Source organism: Myxine glutinosa, chromosome 3 (assembly GCF_964187855.1).
Source record: "Myxine glutinosa chromosome 3, kmMyxGlut1.1, whole genome shotgun sequence".
NCBI lineage: Eukaryota > Metazoa > Chordata > Myxini > Myxiniformes > Myxinidae > Myxine > Myxine glutinosa.
Genome location: NC_136263.1, coordinates 108,355,135 through 108,381,777, shown reverse-complemented (window position 1 = coordinate 108,381,777; position 26,643 = coordinate 108,355,135). Strand labels below are relative to the sequence as shown.

Genomic DNA, 26,643 nt, shown 5'->3' with positions numbered 1-26,643 from the left:
GGTCAGACATCCACAGCTCGTTGACTCTGTCTGCCCGACAGTGGGAACAACCCAGGCTGGATCGACATGGAGCGGGGTCCAGAAATCATGAACCACAAGCTCGCCACTCCACGTGATGTACGTGAATCCCCCAGGCTCTCCTGCTGCCACTGTCTGTCACTGGGATGTGCACACGACCTTCAAAGGACCCTGCGATGCCCCACCCCATTGCGTAGCTTTGTCTTGTCCACCCCGTGCTGATTGGCGATTCAGCCATCAATCATGTCGCGTCCTGCCCTTGAACTTTGCGCTTATTCTGCGACCATGGCAGGGGCGAGCCCTTTCGTGCCAAAACCCGTCTTTGTGCTCAAACTTGTGCCCATGGCCTGGTTCGTGCCCAAAAATAAATTAGAGGACAGATTCTAGCTGGGTAAAACAGTAAAAAGGTTTCAGGAGAAGCGGTTTTAGACACGAACACGTATGGAAGGAAGTCCGCTGCTTTCTCCACATATGATGACACATTTCCTAATATGGTTACTTTACCTCCCGCTTACGCTAAACATGCACTATGGAAATGTGCGACCTGTAGGAATATTTGGGGGACAGAGCCCAGAGAGAGCTGGGGGAGCAAGGCCGGAGAGGAGTCGGTTGAAGACAGAAAGACCACCAACCTGCCTGCGGTGAGTAAGTTAAAGACCCTCGGAGTTAGCTTCATCGCGGGAGATTCCAATGATTCTGAAAGCTTTGGTTTCAACAGCGTGAAACCGAGCTAGGTGTGAGGCAGGAGCACCGGCCCAGAGGGGAGAACAGTATTCCATTGAGCTGCGGATGAAAGCCTTGTATGTGGTGAGGAGCTCAGGTGTACCAAGGAAGGACTTCGCATGACGGAGGATGCCCAGTCGGCGACTGGCTTTGGAGGCCAGCTTGGAAATGTGGTTTTCCCAGGAAAGATCATGGCAGATAGTGAGACCCAAAAGCTTGAGTGACAAAACTTTTTGGAGAGGATTGTTCAGAAAGTACATGGGAGGGTTGTCCAGTCGGTCTTTTCGGAGAGACATAGTAAGAGTGTGAGATGATGAGACATGAGAGAGACGAGAGATGATAGCAACAAGATCTGCCAGCAACCCTCCTATGGTTAAACTGCCAAAATCAAGGCTCTCTGCTCACCTTCACTCTTTCATTCCCCTTTTCTCCCACCTCTGGAACAAACTCCCCCACTCCCTTCAATCCCACTCCTCCCTCCAGGTCTTTAAAACAGCTGTTCACCACCATCTCTTATCTTCCCCCATCCAAAACCTTGATCTTTTCTACCCCCACTAATTTTCACCCCAGATACACTTTTTTGAAATTCCAACTTCTTTCCTGGAAGTCCTTGTAGTCTCCATATGTTTTATACCTCTCCCACCTCCCCCAAGCCCTCTCCCTCCCACAGTTCTCTCGATGTCGTTGCTCTCAAATGTTGTGCTTATGTCCGTCCTTTCCTTTCTCTCTCCATCTTGTCTACCGCTCCCCTTATTTTGTGTTTTGTGTGTCGGTTTGACTTTTTGTGTGATGAATGTTAGCTCTTTCATGAGCCTCAATCTTGTACACAAAAACATATATATATATATATATATATATATATATATATATATATATATATATATATATATATATATATATATATGAGAGATGAGAGACATAGTAAGGTGTGCTTATATCTTCTTTATTTATAGTATGATTTTCTTCTTCTTCCTACTGACATAAATGAATACTCGTTTTACTCTGTGTGTGTTGCACATCATGTGCAGCGAATTTCACCTCCCTGCGCCTTGTAATTATTGTTATTTTAAAAAAACGCTTCTGTACACCGCCATTGAGGCTTGGTTTGCAAGCCACCATTTGCAATTCCAATCAAAGAGAAATAATTACTCTTTTATGGAAAACGTTCATCGAGTTTGTTTGATCCTCAAAAATAGACCGTAGTGTGAGCACACATTCGTGTTAAAAGATCGGCCTTTAAAACCTACTCTGATGAAGGGGGACAGATATCTGTACAAACAAACAAACTGACATTGTGTTATATATGGTACACATATATATATATGACTATATGTATGTAATTTCATTTTTCCTGCTGTTGTTGAACAAATATATATATATATATATATACAGTCACGTGAAAAAGTAAGTACACCCCATGTAAAGTTTTGACTTTTTCAACATATTTCAACATACACCTATTTGATCTTCATTTCAACAATATTGATAGATAAATGTGATATAATATAACAAATATCATGAAACATTTACATTTTGTAGTCCATTGTATAATTTAAATAAACATAAATGCAAATTTCGCATGTGGAAAAAGTAAGTACACCCCGACATTTATCACTACTTCAAATACCTAAAATTAGAATCAGGTGCACCAGCTCAGGTGCAAATGATTATAACATCGTTAGAGAGGATTTTGGAGGAACCTGTCTTATTTAAACCTCAGACATTTAGTTTGGTTTGCTCTTTATTGTTGAAGTGTACGGCGTCATCATGCCGAGGTCAAAAGAGTTCTCTGAGGCCTTCAGAAAGAAGGTTATAGATGCCTACGAGTCTGGGAAGGGATTTAAAAAGATCTCCAAACAATTTGAAATCAATCATTTGACTGTCCGGAAGATCATCGACAAGTGGAGAAGATTCCAAACAACTGCCAACTTGTTCAGGCCAGGCCGCCCCAGCAAGTTCAGCCCGAGAGCAGACCGAAAGATGCTGAAAGAAGTCTCTAAGAACCCCAGAATGTCACCTACAGGTAGCTCTTGCCACTGTTGATGTCAAAGTGCACGGGTCTACCATTAGAAAGAGGCTGCACAAATTTGATCTACATGGGAGGTGTGCCAGGAGGAAACTTTGCTGTCCAGAAAGAACACCAGGGCAAGACTAAAGTTTGCCAATGAACACCTAGGCAAAGACCAGCACTTCTGGAACAATGTGCTCTGGACAGATGTGTCAAAGGTAGAGCTACTTGGCCACAGTACCAGAAGACATGTTTGGTGAAAACCAAAGACAGCATTTGACCACAAGAACCTGATACCAACTGTAAAGCATGGTGGTGGAAATATTATGGTTTGGGGCAGCTTTGCTGCATCAGGGCCTGGGCAGCTCACGATCATAGAATCCACTATGAATTCTTCATTGTACCAGAGGGTGCTTGAGGATAATGTGGGGCCATCTGTCGGAAAGTTGAAGCTCAACCGAAGGTGGACCTTTCAACATGGCAATGACCCTAAACATACCAGTAAATCCACCAAGGAATGGCTGAAAAGAAAGAAATGGAGGGTTCTGGAATGGCCAAGTCAAAGCCCGGATCTACATCCCATCGAGATGTGTGGGGGGATTTGAAACGAGCTGTGCTTGCAAGAAACCCTTCAAACATCGCACAGCTGAAAGAATTCTGCATGGAGTGGGCAAAAATTTCTCCCAGTCGATGTCAGAGACTGGTAGACAATTATAAGAAACGCCTACTTGAGGTTGTTCCTGCCAAAGGGGGCAATACGACCAATTCGAGCCAAGGGTGTACTTACTTTTTCCACATGCGAAATTTGCATTTATGTTTATTTAAATTATACAATGGGCTACAAAATGTAAATGTTTCATGATATTTGTTATGTTATATCACCTTTATCTATCAATATTGTTGAAATGAAGATCAAATTGCTGTATGTTGAAATATGTTGAAAAAGTAAAAACTTTACTTGGGGTATACATAAGGCTGCATAAGGCTGCACATACATATACTATGCTGCACATAAACCTATATACATAAGGCTGCACATAACAAAATGTGAAAAAGTGAAGGGTTCTGAATACTTTCTGAATGCACTGTATATATATATATATATATATATATATATATATATATATATATATATATATACACAGTCACGTGAAAAAGTAAGTACACCCCACGTAAAGTTTTTACTTTTTCAACATATTTCAACATGTATATATACAGTGGAACCTTGACTTACGAGTTTAATTCGTTCTGTGACCGAGCTCGTAACTCAAATTGCTCGTTTCTCAAATCAAATTTCCCCATTAAAATGCATTGAAATGCTATTAATCCGTTCCAGCCCCCAAAAAACCACACCAATTTTTTTTGTTACGTGTTTTTAAATAAGAAAAATGTACTTTATAAATAACAAATAATGTATAAACAAGCACGACCTCGTATATACTGTACATAATAAAAGACAATGTAAAGAAATAAACTGGTTTTATTAAGTGTATTTACCTTGAAGATCAGACGAAGATGCTGGCGGAGGTGGAGGGGATAACTTTTGCCTTTTTCGCCACACTTTCCTCGCTTTCACTTGCAGGGCGTTTCAAGAAAAACCTGTCCAACGAGGTTTGTTTCTTCCTCCCTTTCAAAATGTTTCGAAAATGAGTGAGGCAAGTGTCGTTACACAGCGCCAACGCACGACCTGTTGCAACTTTTTCAATTTTCCAAAATAACCAAAATGCGAAAACAAAAATGCAGCGATATACGGCAGAGATACTGTACTTGCACGGCAAGATAACCACGTGACTGGAACCTACCTGGTGGCGGCTGGCGTAAACTCAAAATAACCAACATGCGAAAACAAAAATGCAGCGATATACGGCAGAGATACTGTACTTGCACGGCAAGATAACCACGTGACCGGAACCCACCTGGTGGCGGCTGGCATAAACTCAAAATAACCAACATGCGAAAACAAAAATGCAGCGATATACGGCAGAGATACTGTACTTGCACGGCAAGATAACCACGTGACCGGAACCCACCTGGTGGCGGCTGGCGTAAACTCAAAATAACCAACATGCGAAAACAAAAATGCAGCGATATATGGCAGAGATACTGTACTTGCACGGCAAGATAACCACGTGACCGGAACCCACCTGGTGGCGGCTGGCGTAAACTCAAAATAACCAACATGCGAAAACAAAAATGCAGCGATATACGGCAGAGATACTGTACTTGCACGGCAAGATAACCACGTGACCGGAACCCACCTGGTGGCGGCTGGCGTAAACTCAAAATAACCAACATGCGAAAACAAAAATGCAGCGATATACGGCAGAGATACTTGCACGGCAAGATAACCACGTGACCGGAACCCACCTGGTGGCGGGTGGCGAAAGCTCGTAACTCAGATCTCGGCTCGCATCTCAAAGCAATAAACCGCCCGAGCGACGGCTCGTATCTCGAAAAACTCGTAAGTTGGTGCACTCGTAAGTCAAGGTTCCACTGTATATATATATTTTTTTTTTTTTAAAAAGACGAATCCAACCATAAAAGTAACCAGGTCTACTCTGATATAATCTAGTAATAAACAAGCAAGAGCAGATCCAGTCTCAGGCAGCATTTCATCTGCTTCCTATCAAACTTACAAAGGCCAATAGACCCCAAGCCTCAGCACGTGTCCACCTTTATTCCTCAGCACGTGTCTATGTGACTGTGTCACCTTTCGAAACCTATTTGCTCTATCGTGTTCATTTAGCCTTTGTTTCAAATTCCTTCCCGTTTCACCAATGTACAGGGTGTCCTGAAAGTCACTTTACCCCTCTTCAGTGAAGCATTCGTTCTTCAACCCTTTTAATACACAGCTTTTATTGTGCAGTACTTACAATAATTAATTATTCCCTGTATCTGCATGTGCGGATACAATGACTGATTAATTAATTGTAAGTACTGTCTGTACTGCACAATAAAACCTGTGTATTCAAAGTGCTTAAGAACGAATGCTTTACTGGGGAAGGGTAAAGTGGCTTTCAGGCCACCCTTAGAATTGGTGACAGTCTCTGCATGATGAATGAGAAACTACTACTGATATGTTACCAGTTTATATCCTGTCCCTCAGCTTTGAAATAACGTTACGGATGGTGCATAGAGGCTTGTACGCTACACCAATCTGTGAGCTGCGTTCTATCTTGCCAATCCTTTCGGAAAGGCCCAGGTAGTACGGCAGTACACGATGCCCAAGAGTGTCTGGCTCATTTTAGTTATTTTAGAGTGGGGAGTATCCCTTTACTACACCCATTATTGAGCAGGACACCTCTAACTAATCTAATTTATTTGATTGCATCGACTTTGGAAGATGACACAGTCCATGCCTAAGCTGCCGAAGTCCATGCTACACTGTGTGTTTGGGGTGCTAGAGTTAAAATGCAGTAATCTGCTGGTGTAATTTGGTTTTCTTTATTCCAACGTCTTTAGGTAGCCATCAGGCTTCCGGTAAACATCCCCCTTTGTCTCTCTTTTGGTTTTTCCTTCCTCCCATTTTATTTTCATTTAATCCTTTGAATCATTTGTTTGATTGGATGTCATAACTGGCTGGTTAAACACTTTATTGGGAAATGCATTTTTTGGATCCTTTCTTTGAAGTGTGGTAAAAATGTAATCGTCATTAACGGTTGCCCACACACATATACACATATGCACACCCAATCTCCGTCTCTTCATATATATATACATACATACATACATACATACCTACCTACATACATACATACATACATACATACATACATCCATTATGAAGGAGGATTTGGGCTTCAGGAGAATCTCAGCGAAGTTCGTATCAAAGCTGCTAACGATTGAGCAGAAGCAACTCCGTTTGGAGATCGCACAGGGCATGCTGGAGACTGTGAACAGCGATCCCAGCTTCCTCAACACGGTGATCACTGGCGATGAGTCCTGGGTTTATGGGTACGACCCAGAAACCAAGTTGCAGTCATCACAATGGAAGCATCCAACATCCCCGAGGCCAAAAAAAGCAAGGCAGGTCCGCAGCAATGTCAAAGTCATGCTGACCGTCTTCTTCGACTCCAGAGAAGACATCATGCGGAATGCGACGGACCAGCTGCGCGCCATCCCAAAAGAGGCGTTCCAGCGCTGCTTCCGACAGTGGCAGAACCGTTGGGAGAAGTGTGTGGCAGCCCAAGGGGACTACTTTGAACGAGATTATTATAAAAATTTTTTATCTGGATGCGAGTATTTTTTATGAACAAAGGTTGGATACTTTTTGAACACACCTCATGTATATATATATATAATAATAATACATTTATTTTATATAGCGCTTTTCAAGAATAGTCAGGTCAAAATACAGTTTAACCCCCAAAAAATTGCTACAAAAGGATTCTCAACTGATTCTGGTAGGGTTTAGCGTACGTTATAACATACTAAAAGTTTACCAAAGTAGGACCCCCGGAAAAGTGTTTTTTTCAAGATGGCGTCCAAGATGGCCGCCGAAACCTCTTAATGATCATAACTATGTAACTATCAACTCAAATTTGATGATCTTGGTGTCTATCCCTAGGTTTTTGGGGGCAAGGAACACATTAAGACCATTAAAAATGAAAGTGGGCCATTATATGTAACACAAAAATCCAATATGGCGTCAATAATGGCCGCCAACACCTCCAAATGACCGCAAGTCCATAACTATTGACTCAAATTTAATGATCTTGCTGTCTATCCCCAGGTTTTTGGGGGCAAGGAACACATTAAGACAACTTTGGATATTACTGAGCTGTTGAATCATTATGAAATTGAACTCATGACCTTCAGCTGTCACCTAATGCACAAACACCTTTGTCCATAGAATAAGTTTCAGAGCGTTCAGTTTTGAGTGTCATCCTCCTCCTCAGTATCGACCTCTTGAGTGTTGTTTGGATTGTCACAGTTTTCAGTTTGGCAAGGGCCACATGCAGCAGTGCAGCGGAGTCCATAGCGTCTGCAGCTGCATCGAGAGGATTTGCATCCCCCCAAACAGTTGCAATGGATAATTTTCAAGAGTTCGTCAGGCGCAGCATTGTTTTGGGTCATAATTGGAATTAACTGATCATTTTCCTGTTTCCATCCCCATTCAGTTGGGTTCATTTCATTTGCCATCCCCATCCATACCATAATTTGAAAGTACACACGTTGGCTATGGAATATTGTTGCAGGTGATGTTGGGGGGAGCCGTTCAGAAGTGACAAATGCTTGAGCAGTTGCCACTTTTTTGGTGAAAATGATATGGCGCAGTGATGATAGCGTATCATTAGACTTGCCACCAAAGAGATCAACCATCAGGTCTTTGCCAAGATCTGATATGTCCTCTTGAGATTTGTTTTGAAGGATGAATGCACTAGCACAGGACTTCATGACAGGATGAGATTTCACTAATTTCCGGAAGGCTGACTTTTTTCCGATGCCGAAAATCCTTGAAGTAGAATCACATCCTGAGTAGGCATGGACAAAGAGCAACTCATTGCACACATCGTCTCCTGAAGTTTCTTTCAACAGGTTAATGTTATACACTCTGTGTTCTTTTGACTGCTTGTTTGCATCAGAACGGAAGTAGATGATCTCATTGTCTGTTCTGGAGTAATGAAGGAGCAAGATCAGCAAATCTGTATCCTCACCGACCAACGTTGTGGTGCAATGACGGGATCGTTCAACAGTTGCCTTAACGATATCAACGTCTGCATCCCCTGGTGACTGAATGACATGGCATCCCCTTTTAGTTAGTGCTGTGCTAATGAGAGCAATCATGTCTGCCTTGTTTTTGTCACGAGACAAAAAGTCATCCTTTTTGCCTGCAAACTCTGTTTCTGCAGTGAAACTAACAATAGGGTGCAGGTTTTTTCCTCGTCTCTGATGTGTGTTGTCTTTTATGGAGGGACCTTCACCATAGCCATCGAACACCACTGTCGCTTGTCAGTAATGTCTCACAGTGAAGTCTGCATAAGACTCAGCTATTGCATTATATGAGTCGCCTTTGTTCCACGGTAAACGATGGAGCAAAGAGCCACCATCAAGCACGTAACAATCTGTTTTGGGAATAGAGTTCATCACAGCCTCACTTGATAAGTCCGCAGCATGGTCTCGAATTGCCTGAGCAAGCTGAGGTTTGTCTGCTTTTCGAAGAATGTTCCTGGTCTCAAAGAGGGCTGGAGGGTAGGGGCTTAGTTCATACGTCAAAACCTCTTCAAGGGAAAGATCTCCTGACCTTGACACCAGAAGGAAACGCTGGAACAGAAGGGCAGGATCAATGGTACGATCAGGAGCAATCTTCACAGCAGAGATATTCCCAAGGGTTTTGGCTCTGTCTTTCCGCTTGAATTTGTAAGTAAATGCCGACTTTTCGATTATATCTTCAATGATCTTGTTTCCAACCGATTCAAAGTCATGTACATTCACATCTGGCCCAGCCACTATCCCGTTGACAATGTTTCTCAGAGTAGGATCAGATGTGAAGGGTGAGCAGGCTGCAAGCTTTATCCGAATTTTCTCGAGATCAGATGCATCTCTTTTGATGCGCGCCTCAGTTGAGTCTTTGTGTTGCGGACTTGTAGTATAGGTTAGGTTTGTGAAATCCTGCATCGCAATGTTGTACTCGGATGTTACAGGTGCAGATAAGGTCCAAAGGTTTCGCATGTCCTCGGTCATCCCACTGCCGCGCTAGACCACCAGTGCTCTTCAGAGACCTCATCAATGTTTGTTCGATGACAAGATCACTACTATGACAGCTCGTGGGCAATGACAGCTCGTGGGCGAACTGCCTGAATTATGGCATGACCAACTGCCGCAACCTTGCGTCTTGTGTCTTTCCCAACGAACAATGTTTCCAGTGCTGTCCGCAGACTAGTCGGAATGAACGATAGGGCTGAATCAAGTTTTAAATCATCACTACTTGGATACTGATTCGTCACGGTAGAAACCTGAGATTTTATATCATTTCTGATTAACCTAGCAGCAGTTTCAATAATAGCGCGTTTTTGGGACTCTTCATCGCCTTCCTGACACGTTTGCTTGTAGTATGATCTCAGAATCTGCGACGTTTGTTCTCTCATCGTAACAATATCATCCAAGCCTTCTCTTTCACCAAAAAAAATTGAGTCCTTAAAGCGTTCTTTAAGACGCTTTTTCAAACTGTAATTGTCATACGGTTCCGAATCAGGATTACAAAGATACCCTTTCATTATGAGGCTCAAAGATGTAACAGTTAGTTGTTCCTCACTGTTCAGTTCTAGGTAAGCACACATTTTCTGAAATGCTTCATACTTATCTTCATCTTTAGGACGACCACACTTTCTGCGCTTGGCTTCGGGGGCTTTCTGGAACTCTAAAGGCACAGACTTGAAGGACCGGAAATTTCCACTACACGAATGATGATAAAGTCCGTCTGCTGCATGTAAATCTCGTAAATAGTATTCAATCCGACCCTTTACAGTATGTCCCCAATCATCTGAACGGGATTCACAGACCTCCACAATTGTCTCCACAAATTTGTCAGTCCGTACCCAGCTAAAGTGTCCCTTGTCCAAATCAATTGTACATCCACAGAATACGCAATCCTTTTCACTGTCAAAACCTCCACTTGATTGTCTTGTGGTTCTCTTTGGTGGCACAGAACCACTACTTTTCTTTGCAACATGGCTTTTAATGTTTTTATCATTTATGTACTGTTGACGACAGCTTTTATGCACTTTAGTACTGGCTTCAACTACAAGATCGTCCTTCCGCTTTACACTGGCTTCATTTATTCCCTTCGCCCCCTTCCACTGAATTGCAACCCAGTTATCACTGGAATCCTCGATCTCCTCCTTGCAGATTGGACAAAAAGCTTGACTGGCTGTGCTTGCACTCATTGTTGAATCATGTCTGAAAAAGAGAAAGATGAGAATTAGTTATTCAGTTAGATCCAATTCGACACATTCTTCAGGTCAATATATGGAAAATGCCCCCTCAACCTGTTAGATAATGGCCCACTTTCATTTTTAATGGTCTTAATGTGTTCCTTGCCCCCAAAAACCTAGGGATAGACACCAAGATCATCAAATTTGAGTTGATAGTTACATAGTTATGATCATTAAGAGGTTTCGGCGGCCATCTTGTACGCCATCTTGAAAAAAACACTTTTCCGGGGGTCCTCCTTTGGTAAACTTTTAGTATGTTATAAAGTACACTAAACCCTACCAGAATCAGTTGAGAAACCTTTTGTAGCAATGCTTTGGGGGTTGAGGGGGTATTTTCCATATATCGACCTTACTAGAAGCCCAAAGACGCTTTGACAGAGTACAAAAGACAAGTGCAAAAAGACAAAAATCAATAGGTAAATAATCAAAGCAAAAGGAAGGAGAAGGAGAAGAGATAGTCAGGGGTTAAATGCTGTGGGTTAAATGTTGAATGCAGTGTTGAACAGGTGGGTCTTGAGTGATGTTTTGAATGTGGTGAGTGAGGAGGAGTCTCTGATGGTGTGAGGTAGTGAGTTCCAGAGGGTGGGAGCAGCGATGGAGAAGGCCCTGTCCCCCCAGGATCTGAATTTGGTCCGGATGGGGGGGGGGGGGGGGGTCAGGAGGTTGGTACCAGCAGAGCGGAGGTTGCGGGTGGGAGTGTGTCTGGAGAGGAGGTCAGCCAGGTAGGATGGGGCCAGGTTATGGAGGGCTTTGTAGGTCAAGAGGAGGATTTTGTACTGGACTCTCTGGGGGCAACTTCTCTTTTCTTCGTGTATATATATATATATATATATATATATATATATATATATATATATACATATATATATATATACATATATATATATATACATACATACATACATACATACATACATACATACATATATATATATATATATATATATATATATATATATATATATATATATATATATACATGTATATATATATATATATATATATATATATATATATATATATATATATATATATATATATATATATATATATATGAAGAGACGGAGATTGGGTCTGCATATGTGTATATGTGTGTGGGCAACCGTTAATGACTAATATATATATATGCTAGCCGAAAGCACCCGGCATTGCCCAGGTTCTTTTTGAATGAATTTACTACTATAATCCAGCTTTTACTCGCGGCCGTAGAAGATTGACTACGATAATTCAGCTCAGCTTTTAATTGCGAAATGGGCCCAGCCCGGCCGATGCGGCCTCGACCGGCCTCGCCACCTAGCCTATAACCTTCCCGGGGCCCGTCCCGATATTTTTGGTTCATTTTGAATGAATTTACTACCATAATTCTGCTTTTACCCGCGGCCGTAGAAGATTGACTACTGTAATTCAGCTCAGCTTTTAATCCGAAATGGGCCTGGCCCGGCCAAGGTGGTCCTCGACCGGTCTCACCACCTAGCCTAAAACCTTCCCAGGGCCCGTCCCGACATTTATTGTATTGGAGGTTTCCTCCTATCTTTCACTGTTCAGGAGATTAGCTTGCGCAGACAAACAAACAACAACTTTCTTTTATATATATAGATAGAGGATCGATAGAAAGATAGAAGAAGAAGACAGAAGATAGATAGAAGATATATATATATATATATATATTTATATATATATATATATATATATATATATATATATATATATATATATATATATATATATACACATATCGCCTGGCGTTTTATAAAAAGGAAAAATTTAAAAAATTTTTTTTAGCCTGGCGTTGGCTTAGCGGTTAGGGTGCCGGCTTGGGATCCTAGGATCCTGGGTTCGAATCCCGGTCGATCGCTGAATTAACGCCAGGGGGGTTGACTCAGCCTGTCATCCTTCCGAGGTCGGCAAATTGAGTACCAGCTTGCTGGGATGAATGATCACGGTGTTTACCCCGATTCAGAATAGGCACACCGTATCCCTGCGCATCGAAGAGCATGACCAAGGGAAGGGCATCCGGCCATAAAAAACATTGCCTCAAACAGGGAACCATGATTGTCATGGGGCCCGCAAGGCTAACCCCCGTTCTAGCCAGGAAAAATGGCCTTAAAACGATCATTCATTCATATTCATTCATATACACACAGACGTGACCAAAAATATTGGCACCCTTGCACTTTTTTCAAATAACTCACAATTTTCTCTAAAAAGATGTTCAAAATGACGAAATGAATTCGTCTCCATAATTCTTTATTTCGCCATTAACATTACAGAACCTTTGTTTTTGATTCAGAACTTAATATATCCTTTTAAATCAGAAAATAAAAAGAAATGGCATTGACAAAATTATTGAAACCCAAGACTTGATATTTGGTAGCACAGACTTTGGATAAAATAACTGCAGTCAAGCACTTCCTATAGCCATGAATGAGATTCCTATACATCTCTACTGGCAGTTTGGCCCACTCTTCTTGTGCAAACTGCTCCAGTTCTCCCAGATTTGAAGGGTGCCTTCTCCCAACTGCCGTTTTCAGATCGCCCCACAGGTGTTCAATGGGATTTAGATCTGGACTCATTGCTGGCCACTTCAGAACAGCCCAGCGTTTTTTCTTCAACCATTCCTGGATGCTTTTTGACGTGTGTTTAGGGTCATTGTCCTGCTGCAAGACCCATGACTTTCGACGGAGACCCTGCTTTCTGACAAAGGGTTGAACATTGCGCTCCAAAACGCCTGGGTAATCTCCTGATTTCATGATGCCATGCACACATTCAAGGCACCCAGTGCCAGAGGCAGCACAGCAACCCCAAAACATCACTGAACCTCCTCCATGTTTGACTGTAGGGAGGTGTTCTTTTCTTTGAAGGCTTCATTTTGTTTTCTGTAAACATAGAGATTATGTGCTTCACCGAAAAAGCTCTAATTTGGTCTCATCTGTCCACAGGACATTCTCCCAGGATTTTGGCTTGTTCGGGTGTGTTGTGGAAAACTCCAGTCGGGCTTTCTTATGTCTCTCTCTCAGCAGTGGGGTCCTCCTGGGTCTCCTACCATAGAACCCCCTTTCTTTGAGTTGGCGACGGATGGTGCGAGTTGAAACCGTCGTACCTTGTGTCTGAAGGTCAGCTTGAATATGTTTGGCAGTTGATGGAGGTGCTTTCTCCATCTTTCGAACAATCCTTCGCTGCCATCTTCGATCAAGTTTTCTCTTGCGGCCACGTCCAGGTCGGTTGGCTACCATGCCACGGGCCTTAAACTTCCTGAAAACATTACGTATGGTGGACACAGGTACATCAAGGTCTCTGGAGATGGACTTGTAGCCTTGAGATTGTCCATGCTTGGCTACAATCTTGTGTCTGACCTCCTCAGACAATTTTCTGGTTTTCGTTATTTTCTCCATGCTCATTGCGATATACACAGTGACACAAAACAGCAGAATGACTCCTTTTGTCCATTCAAACTGGTTGAATGAGTGATTTTTATATTGCAGGTGCCTTCAACTCACCGCAGGTGAGTTCAATTCCAAAGTAAAGGAGAATCGCCTGTTTGAAATATAATTATTTCTAACAACTTTTAGAAGTTGCCAATAATATTGTCCGGGCCATTTTAGGATTTCTGTGTGGAAAAAGCTAAGATTTAGTAATTATATCAGCTTTTTTTGTTTTGTTCCACTGCAAACCAAATAAATTCATATGTGAATACCAAAATATTTTTTTATTTCAACAATTTTCTGGAAGAAATGGTGCATTATTTGAAAAAAGTGCAAGGGAGCCAATATTTTTGGCCACGACTGTGTGTGTATATGTATATACAGTATATATATATATATATATATATATATATATATATATATATATATAAATAAATATATATATATATATATATATATATATATATAAATATATATATATATATATATATATATATTATATATATATAATATATATATATATATATATATATATATATATATATATATATATATATATATTATAAATATTACACATATACATATATATATATATATATATATATATATATATATTATATATATATATATATATATATATATATATGTACATATATATAGTATATATACTATATATATATATATTTGTACATATATATATATATATATGTATATATATATATATATATATATGTACAATATATATATATATGTATATGTATATATATATATATATATATATATATATTTATATATATATATATATATATATATATAGATAGATAGATAGATAGATAGATAGATAGATAGATATATATATATATATATAGATATATATAGATATATATAGATATATATACACATTCATATTTATACACATACATAGTTTCATGTGTGTGCACCTTTTGCATAGTAAGCTCTTATTGCCAGCATTTTCCAAAGGCCCATCGTGCCCCCCCCTGAAATCTTCTCATGCCCCCCTTAGGGTTGTGCCCCCAGTTTAAGAGCCACTGGTTTAGTGCAAATGCACAGATAATTTACCTGCAACTGTTGTCAGGGAAAGTCCCTGTAGGCAAGAACAGATGTTCAGAAATAACTCTCACACACACCTTTATTATCAAAATTAGTCAACTGTTAACAAGAGGATAACGTAAATCGCAGATTGAACTGATTAAATGTTGTATTGCCTGTTTGATTGGTTTTAATCATTCTGTTCCACTGAATTTTTTTTTTTTTTTAAGATTTCTCCCCCTTCCTCCCCTTTGTAGAGTGTGAACAACCTGAAACTCCAAAAGCTCGCCCATCCAAATTGACAGCTACAGCTAGACCATTTGGTGATGTAACAGATTCCCATGGTGCTACAGAGGGGAAGGAATCTGCAGACTCGGCTGATACCTTGCAATCCACCCTGCTACCATGTCCAGCCGTACCCGTTGCCGTTGGCCTCGTGAGGAAGCAGCGACTGCTGCTACCCAAGGACGACTCAACCAAGATGATTCGATCAAAGAATAACTTGATGCGTGAGGCTAATATGATGCGAATAAAGGATGACCAGGCTGATTGGAACAGTCATGCCCAATCTCAGATGACATCTTGGAAATGGAAAGGAAAGCAGAGGGACCGTCAACAGTGGCAGCAAAAGCAAGATCAACAGCGGCAACAACGACAACAACAGAGACAGCATGGAGGTGGAAGTGGAGCTGGGATGCGCTACGCCACTCGGCAGGCCACCAGAGGTTAGTTGGAGGTGATTTTGAGATGACATCTCAAAATCCCAATTTTGGGGTCTCACCACTCTCCCATCTCTCTTACACCCAGGTATTCTCATTCTCTCCCCTTATTTTTCTCAGATTCTCTTACAACTCTACTCCCCACTCCTCTCCAGGTCCTTCCCCTTCCCTATCCCCCCTCCACTTCTCTTTTTCTCAATGTGCAGTGCCTTCAGAAAGTATTCACTCCCCTGACAATTTTCGTAGTTTGTGGTGTTACAGCCTGAATGTACAGTCACGTGAAAAAGTAAGTACACCCCGTGTAAAGTTTTGACTTTTTCAACATATTTCAACATACACCTATTTGATCTTCATTTCAACAATATTGATAGATAAATGTGATATAATATAACAAATATCATGAAACATTTACATTTTGTAGTCCATTGTATAATTTAAATAAACATAAATGCAAATTTCACATGTGGAAAAAGTAAGTACACCCCGACATTTATCACTACTTCAAATACCTAAAATTAGAATCAGGTGCACCAGCTCAGGTGCAAATGATTATAACATCGTTAGAGAGGATTTTGGAGGAACCTGTCTTATTTAAACCTCAGACATTTCGTTTGGTTTGCTCTTTATTGTTGAAGTGTACGGCGTCATCATGCCGAGGTCAAAAGAGTTCTCTGAGGCCTTCAGAAAGAAGGTTATAGATGCCTACGAGTCTGGGAAGGGATTTAAAAAGATCTCCAAACAATTTGAAATCAACAATTCGACTGTCCGGAAGATCATCTACAAGTGGAGAAGATTCCAAACAACTGCCAACTTGTTCAGGCCAGGCCACCCCAGCAAGTTCAGCCCGAGAGCAGACCGCAAGATGCTGAAAGAAGTCTGTAAGAACCCCTAGAATGTCATCAAGGGACCGACAGGTAGCTCTTGCCACTGTTGATGTCAAAGTGCACGAGTCCACCATTAGAAAGAGGCTGCACAAATTTGATCTACATGGGATCTACGTGTGACAGGAGGAAACCTTTGCTGTCCAGAAAGAACATCAGGGCAAGACTAAATTTTGCCAATGAACACCTAGGCAAAGACCAGCACTTCTGGAACAATGTGCTCTGGACAGATGAGTCAAAGGTAGAGCTATTTGGCCACAGTACCAGAAGACATGTTTGGCGAAAACCAAAGACAGCATTTGACCACAAGAACCTGATACCAACTGTAAAGCATGGTGGTGGAAATATTATGTTTTGGGGCAGCTTTGCTGAATCAGGGCCTGGGCAGCTCACCATCATAGAATCCACTATGAATTCTTCATTGTACCAGAGGGTGCTTGAGGATAATGTGAGGCCATCTGTCGGAAAGTTGAAGCTCAACCGAAGGTGGACCTTGCAACATGACAATGACCCTAAACATACCAGTAAATCCGCCAAGGAATGGTTTAAAACAAAGAAATGGAGGGTTCTGGAACGGCCAAGTCAAAGCCCGGATCTAAATCCCATCGAGATGTTGTGGGGGGATTTTGAAACGAGCTGTGCATGTAAGAAACCCCTCAAACATCGCACAGCTGAAAGAATTCTGCATGGAGGAGTGGGCTAAAATTTCTACCAGTCCATGTCAGAGACTGGTAGACAGTTATAAGAAACGCCTACTTGAGGTTGTTTCTGCCAAAGGGGGCAATACCACCTATTAGAGCCAAGGGTGTACTTACTTTTTCCACATGCGAAACTTGCATTTATGTTTATTTAAATTATACAATGGACTACAAAATGTAAATGTTTCATGATATTTGTTATTTTATATCACCTTTATCTATCAATATTGTTGAAATGAAGATCAAATAGCTGTATGTTGAAATATGTTGAAAAGTCAAAACTTTACATGGGGTGTACTTACTTTTTCACGTGACTATTGGATGGAATTGAGATTTTTATCACTGATCGACACATAATACCCCATAATGTCAAAGTGGAATTTATTTTTTAGAAATTCTTACAAAATAATTAGAAATGAAAAGCTGCGATGTGTCAATAAGTATTCAACCACTTTGCTCTCACACACCAAATTGAGCTCAGGTGCATCCAATTTCCTTTTATCATCCTGAGATTCCTGTACAACTTAATTAAAGTCCACCTGTGGCCAATTCAATTGATTGCACATGATTTAGAAAGAAACACACCTTTCTATATGAGGTCCCACAGTTGACAGTGCATGTCAGAGCAGAAACTCTTCCATGAAGTCCAAGAAACTGTCCGTAGATAGAATTGCGAGGAGGCACAGATCTGGGGGAGGGTATAAAACAATTTTTTAAGTGTTAAAAGTTCTCAAGATCACAGTGAGCTCCATCATTATGAAATGGAAAGAATATGGAACTATCCAGACTCTTCCAAGAGCTGGCCGTCTGATCAAACTGAGCAACCGGGCAAGAAGGACTTTGGTCTGGGAGGGGACCAATAACCCTATAGTAGGGGAGCCAAGGCCTGAATCTATAAGTGGGGTAGTCATGGAAGAACATACTTTTGTCTTTGGTGTTTTTTGGTAGAATGGACCATGGTGCACATGTCTAGGGTGGCCTGCTTGGGCAACTCTCTTGCGAAAGTGCTGATCTGGCTGAATTTATCATCTGTTGACATGGCAAATTTCGGCCCTAAAATTGTGGGTAGGGGAAATGTAAATGGCTATTTCACCATGTTGCAATTGTTGTATTCTAGCATTTTAGATATCATCATAAAGGTATTAGGCTGGGCTACAAATTGGTATCAGAAAATTTTCATTGGGGTCACTGAGTACAGTTTTAGGGGTCAAAAGGTCACGCTCGGAAGGGTCAGGTGAAAATCTAGGGGTCAGGGGTATAAATGACCCCATTGTACCCAAACCAATAAAAATAAATTAATTCCACTCACACAAATTTAAGAGTACTATATAACAAAGTTTTTAATAATCAAGCCATGTTTGATGGGAATACAAGTTTTGGGAATTAACCCCTTAGTGTCTATGAGCAAAATCGAAAAATGGCAAAAATATGATTTTTTAAAAATAGAAGTGATTCCATGCTACTTGCATGATCAACTCATGTGTATAATGTAATATATTATAAATTGTATTGATAAGGCATATAACCTGACCATTTAAACCAATTTAACCATTTGCTTGCCTATATTAACCCCTTCTGGGTGTTTCACTTAAACCATGTTAGCCCTGTTCATTCGTTTACAAACTGGTACTTTCAACTCGAAACCAAACATACCATGGGTATGCATTCACTTTTCTTGTTAGATTAGGCCTTAAAATATTCACAAGGTTTGATAATGAATGTCTCATGTACATTTAATGAGGGTAAGTGGGGATAAATGTACCATATCCATACAGTATCATTCCTCTAATGATAAATTACTACATGTAGTAAAATAGGGTGTGTCAATACAAGGCTTGTGAACTTTCTGTTAGTATTTTAGTTAGGATGATGAGGCTGATTATGAATGAAGAATTATGAGTGAGACGTTTATGTTCATAGAACATCTTCATTTTTTTCCTCCATTAGTGTGCACATCAGTGGATCCCCGCAGCAGTTACAAGCCATGGTGCATGAAACTTTGGCTTTTCTGCAAGGGCAATATGGCCCACATTTATCTTTGCGACATTTGCATTTAGTTTTCAGCAAACCTGGTTTTGACGGTTTTGCCATCAAAGTAGCCAGCAGGTATCCTTTCTTGGTATTCCGGCCAAAGTCGGTGGGATCGGGCAACGTTGGACTTGCCATTGTAGCACGTTTCCAAATTAATATTTGGTACAGAGCCCTCAGGATACAACAACAACAACAACAACAGGCATTTTAAGGCCATTTTCCCTGCAAGAGCGGGGGTTAGCCTTGCGGTCCCCATGACAATGTTCTCCATTTTGCCCTATTTTCTGCATCTCCCCTTGTTAACCCCCTTGCCCGCATTTTTTCTCCGACCATCTTTAGCCAAGTCTTTCTCGGTCTTCCCCGTCCTCTACTTCCTTCTACATTCATTTCCATCACTCTTCTCAACCAGTCAATTCCATCCTTCCTTAACACATGACCAAACCATCTCAACCTGTTTCTCTTCACAGCATCCATCACAGGCTCCATTCCCATCATCTTTCGCAATTCATCATTTGTCTTCCTCTCTCTCAACGATACTCCACACATCCACCGAACCATTCGCATTTCCACCCTTTCCAGCCTTCGTTGCTGCTCTACGTTCATTACCCATGTCTCACTCCCATAAATCATAACACTTCTCACACATGCAGCATACACCTTTCCCTTCAGCTTCAACGACACTCCCATCCTCGTCAGCACGCCACTCAGTTCCCGAAACTTCTTCCATGCACATCTCACTCGAGCAACCGTTGCCGAGTCTGATCCACCTTCTCCATTCAGCATGTCTCCGAGGTAGCAAAATGTTTTCACACCTTCCAGCTTCACGCCGTCTCCAAGATCCAACTCAACATTTCCTCCATCTGCAGCTCCCTCTGTGCACACCTTACACTTGAATGTAGCTGCCACACTGGTTAATGACCCTCTCAAACCACTACATTTTTGATGAACCCACTCAGCGCACATTGTACATTGAATGGAATTCACTCCGACACCCTTCCTGCACACAGCACACGGCCACTTCCCAGTTCTTTCCACCTCACCACATGCATAGATATATAACACTAGATGTCGCGCGACACCTTCCCGGATACGTAGAGCAGTCCGCCATCTTGGGGAGGTCCTTCAAAGCTGACGCGCTGGTGCAGTTAAAAGCGGCGAAATGCCGCAATTTTGTGCAGCGTACGGCTGTACAAATAAACGTACATTGGAGTCAAGGGACAAAGGCATCACATTCCACAAGTAAGTCATGTCGATGGACTCAGGTAATCGTGTTGATGAGTGGGAAACCACCATTACTGAGTGTTTAATTTAAAAGTTAACACGTTGACGGACTCGAGTCGAACGTGAAACAACTGGATGATTTACACGGATTATCAAGATTGAGGTTGAGATCCTGCGCGCGGCGTATGATAGGTGATCATATGAAGATTTGTTATTTCTTTTTTTTGTATACAAAGTCGAGGCTCATGTAAGAGCTAACGCATTAAACACAAAAAAAGACAAACAGACACATAAAACATAAAATGAAGGGAGCGGGAGACAAGAGGGGCAGAGAGAGGGAAACACACAAACACAACAGTAGAGAGCAGGGACATCAGGAGATCTATGGAAAGGAGAGGGCTGGAGGTTGTTGGAGAGGGGTGGGGGGGGGGGGGGGGGGAGGCGAGTGGTACACAGAACATAACAAATGGACATTGCTCGGAATTTTCGGAATGAAGTCGGAGATTCAAAGAGGTGGATTTGGGATGTATTAACGGGGGTAGAAAAGATCAAGGTTTTGGATGGGGAAAGATAAGAAATGGTAGTGAACAGCTGTTTTAATGAAAGATACGCTCATTTTACCCCACAAAAACACAGACACATACACACACACACACACACACACACACACACACACATAAACACACACACACACACACACACACATAAACACAGCCATATACACACACACACACACACATACACACAGGCACACACATAAACACACATATACACACACATAAACGCACACAGACATGCACACACACACACACACACAGACACACACACACACACATAAACACACACATACACACACACACACACACAGACACACACACACACACACACACACACACACACACACACACAGGCATACACACACACATGCATACATACACTGTCTCTGCCGTGCCTGTGGGTGTCTGTCTGCCAAGCCGGTCTGTCTGTGTCTTCTGTCTCTGTTGCGCCGGTCTGTGTCTGTGTCTGCCGTGCGAGTCTGTGTATGTGTCTGTTAATCCGTGCCAGTGTGTGTCTGTCTCTTGACACAGGTGTGTGTCTGTCTCTGCCGCGCCAAGCGAACAACACTCAGCCTTCCATGCACACATCTCCCATCCAAGCACAAACCGAGTTTCTTCGATGACAGGATTATGTGTGTTATACATGTATATGCATTTAAACACAACAATTGTTTGAGGTAGGGATTAATTGATTGAGCTTAATTGATAGCCTTTAAAAAAAGTATTATTTGGTTAGTCCATATTTAACATCATGTTATATGTACATCTAATCTTAATTAATTTCCTGTGAGTCACAGAGAATTTTTATTCAGTGTCTGGTCTGCTCCTGCTGTGTGGGTGGTCTGCGATTCTGGATGGTCCGCTTATTCTGGCCGGTCTGCTTTTTATAGTACCCCCAACTTTCCTCCTATGAAAAACTTTGCTCTTATTAAATAGAAATTTTCCTCAGCATTAAAATGAGGTATTAATTGTACAGATCCGTTCATTATTAACCGAGCTACGGTCTAGGAGTCAATTTTTTAGCCTTGGATCCAATGATCACACATGCTGGTTGTACCTCCGCAAGATGGCGGCGCTTCCGACGTATCGCGACAACAAGCGCTGATAGGCCATGCGGCATCTAGTAATATATATATGACCACATGCTTTACCACTTGCCATCACCTTCGTTTTTCCGATATTCACCTTCAGACCTTTTGTCTCCATACATTCCTTCCACTTGTTCATCTTCTCCTTCAGTCCATCCATACTTTCTGCAATCAACACCAGATCATCTGCATACAACAACTCCCACGGTAAACCCTCCTTTACGTTCTGAGCCAGCACCTCCATCACAGCTACAAATAGTAGTGGACTTAGTACCGACCCCTGATGTACTCCCACCGTCACTGGGACTCACCACTGTTCCCGTCCTTCGTCCTTACAGCTGTGCGCGCTCTTTTGTACATTGCCGTCACTACTCTGATCAACCATTCCTCCACTCATAACTTCCTCAATGCCCATGCCACTACTTCACGTGGAACCCTATCGAATGCTTTCTCCAGATCAACAAACCCAAGAAGCAACTTCTTCCTCTTCTCCATGTACCTCTCCTGCAACTGCCTCACAATAAAAAGAGCGTCTGTCATTCCTCTTCCTGGCATAAATCCAAACTGCATTTCGTCAATCTTCACTTTCTTCCTTATCCTCCTCTCCAACACCCTTTCCAATACCTTCATTCCATGCTCCAATAACTTTATTGCTCGATACGAGCCACAGTCCAGAGGGTCACCTTTCCCCTTGTATAGAGGGACGAGGGTACTCAGTTCCCAATCCACTGGAATGCGGCCTTCTTTCACCACCAGACTGCAGATCTCTGTCATTCTCTTCACACCCCAATTTCCCGCTGCCTTCAACATATCTCCCACAACTCCCGTCGGCCCTCCCGCTTTTCTACTCTTCATTGCTTTTATCGCTTCCTCAACTTCCTTCTCGGTTATCTTCTCTGCCAGTCCTAAAACTGGGTTACTCTCTATGTTGCCATCCCATTCATTCTCTACATTCAACAGTATTTCCATATATCTCTTCCATCTTCCTTTAATTCCATCTGGGTCCACAACGATTTGTCCCACTTCATCCTTCAAGCAACTCACCCCCATCACATCACACCTCTCTTTCGCTATCTGCTTTGCAATCCTGAATACCGCTCTCTGACCCTCTTCCAAATGCAAGCGTTCTCCAAACATTTTCCTACATGCCTCCTGTGCCTTTGCTACCTCTTTCTTTGCAGCCTTCTTGGCTGCCTTATAACTTTCATGCTCTGCCTTTTCTGCCCCCATACCCTTCGCCTTCTGCCACTCCTTGAACTTCTTCCTCTTCTCGTCAATCTTCTTTCCAACTTCATCATCCTCAGGATGTGAAGCTGAAAAGCATCGCTTGTGGGAGGCAATGATCGGATGTCAGATCTCTGTTTGAAAAAGATGACACCGTAGCTCATCCATAGAACCAGAGAAGTCCTTTTTCCCATACAGTGCATATACATATTTATGCGTGGACTCTGCAATGGCTTCTGACATTTCAATACCCTCTTCAGGAATTCTATATTGTGCAACTGGCTCAAGGAGCTTTCCACAATCCAATGCCACTTTCAATGCACGTTTTTTTCCACAATGGAAAAAGTAGCTGACTGTATCACAGCCAGTGAGAGCATATGCTGACAGTAAGGATGAGCTGGTCATATCTGTGTATTGACTTACCAAAAACATGAACATGACATGGGATGAAGATGTTCTCCTTTTGCATCCAGAGCTCGTCTAAACCATCGACCCTTGAAACGTGGTAAATAGCCAGCATAATGACATCCGTGTCAGTGGCTTGGATGACTGCTCTCTTGCATCCTTGTTCCTTTGCCGAGTATGCAATGTGAGCAAAGATACGCATATCAGCCTCCTCATGTTCATCACATGCCAAGCTTTCAAGTTCTGATGTACCATTTTTGGTCAACTTCAAGGCAGGTCCACGGGTCATGCCTCCCAGTTTATGCTGACCCTTTTTATCCCTCTCATTGCCACAGATGAAACATACCATGGTAAATTCTGCCTTTGAAGTTGAATATCTGGTGACAAGAGGCAAAGTTTTCTCAACAATATCATCCTCAGTTGTTTTGGAACGTTTCTTTTGATCAACAGATTTCTTGTTCGTATACATATTGCGACATCTTCGGTGATATTTTGGTTGTTTATCAAAAAATGCATCTCTGCAAATGATGTCATCTTGGAGACGAGTAGCAGTGTCATCATGGCGGTGTGTCACAGCGTATAAGAGAGTATCATACCCGTTGTTAGTCACCTGCTGCAGGGTATCATGGGTGGTTTTCTGACTTATTATGCAGCAAGTAAAGTCAGTTTTGAGAAGAGACGGACTCTTGCGTTTCCTTCCAAACTGTAGCTCGGTGAGTTCTGCCATGGGTAGACTTTGGATGTTGTAACTTGAAGCTGAAAGGCAAAGTGCAAGGCGTCAAATTTTCAGTGAAATCCAACCATGCCAATGGAAATAAAATAAAATGTCGCTGGCCCCGCAAATCGAACGCTGTACTACTCAGCCATAAAATGAAAATGGCAACAAGATGGCAGCTGTGGTGTGGCCATATTGGATGAAGAGTCGTGCTGGAAATCAAAAGGAAGCTTCCTCGATCCATGCACAACACACAACTAAGAAATTGGATGAACTGACAAAGACATTTTTTAGTTAATGGGCAGAAACCAAATTCAAGATGGCAGCTCTGGCAGCCATATTGGATATGGGATTTGGCCTGAAATGAAAAGGAAGCTTCCTGTACCCACCCCCAACACATCAGTAAGAAATGGGATCAATCGGCCAAGGCATTCTTTAGTTAGTGGGTGGAAACCAAAATCAAGATGGCGGCTCTGGCAGCCATATTGGATATGGGGTCGGGCCGGAAATCGAAAGGAAGCATCCTCTACTCTGCCCCAACACACCACCGAGAAATGGGATAATGATCATGCCGGTAGAATTAGCCTGCATTCTCTCAGAAGGGGGACTGAATAACCTTGTCCTTATGGGCTTCCGTAGATTCCATTAAAATGTACACATGTTACATAATGTACAAGCCCAGCCTAAAGTACTCAAAAGTACAGCCAAAAAAACAAATCACTGCAAACTAATTACCTGTTAATGAGGCATAATACTTCTTTTATTATTATGTAACACGAGGTGTCTATCATATTTCACGATTATAGGATGTGATGGATTAAATTTTAATTTCCAGATAGATTTTCTGGCTCTTTCAAGCATGACAAATGAGAGGTCAATTGCACCTCCAATTAATGACACACTGAAGAGCTCTTTGTTTTTAAGGTATGGTGTCTCATTAGGGACTCTCCTTTGAATGAGTTCGCATTGGGCTTAAACACTTACCTTTAGCCTATTGTCTCTTGATTTAGCTGCCACTCCCATCACACAAATTGAAGATAATGATGTTTATTTACATAAAAATGAACAAGTAGGATCAACAACTAACATCAAAGAGCTATAGTTACTGAACATCTTCTGTTTTTTTTGTTTGTTTGTTTTTTTTGTTTTTTTGCATACTGAATCGAGGCTCGTGAAAGAGCTAACATTTATTTCACAAACAAATCAACCAGACAAACAAAATATATAAAAAGAGGGAGCGGAAGACAAGATGGGGAGAGAAGGGGAAGCACACAAACATAACATTTGAGAGCAGGGAGATGTGTGGGAGGGAGAAGGCTAGGGGGGAGGAGGCGTGGGAAGGCGGGGGTGGGAGAAGTATAAAACACAAGGACACCAAGGACTTCCAGGACAGAAGTTGGTATTTCAAAAAAGTGGATTTGGGGTGAAATTAGCGGGGGTTTTAATACAAAAAATGGCAAAAATGGCAAAAATATGTAAATTTTCAATAAAATTGTAACAGATGAAAAATGGTAAAACGTCACGAAGGGTTAATGTGAAAGACACACAAGGGTTAATATCGGCAAGCAAAGGGTTAAATTGGTTTAAATGGTCAGGATATGTACTTTATCAATATAATTTATAATATACTCATGTTTTAATCATGCAAGTAGTGCAAAATCACTTTCATTATAATAACCTATATTTTTGCCATTTTTCGATTTTGCTCAAAGACATTAAGGGGTTAATTCTCAAAACCTGTATTCCCATCAAACATCGCTTCATCTATCTATAATTCCAGTAATCTCTGTCTGTCTGTACGTTTGTCTGTGACCGCTGTTTCTCGACAACCACGGGTCCGATATACTTTTAACTTGCCAGGTATATTGCTGGGGACCCGAGGATGTGCCTTTTCAAGGTTTCATATTAATCGGACAATTACTTACCGAGCTATGTCCAAAAAACGATTC

At 41.6% G+C, this 26,643-nt stretch overlaps 1 protein-coding gene across 23 annotated transcripts in view; it reads left to right on the top strand.

Annotated features, from left to right (window-relative positions):
- Positions 1-26,643, top strand: part of LOC137423285 (MYND-type zinc finger-containing chromatin reader ZMYND8) — a 273,708-nt gene that overhangs the window by 175,895 nt on the left and 71,170 nt on the right. For all 23 annotated transcript variants that reach the window (XM_078774428.1, XM_078774425.1, XM_078774421.1 and 20 more), the window contains one exon: positions 15,413-15,880. In XM_078774428.1, coding sequence (XP_078630554.1) covers positions 15,413-15,880 — 468 coding nt within the window. The remainder of the gene's footprint in view (positions 1-15,412; positions 15,881-26,643) is intronic.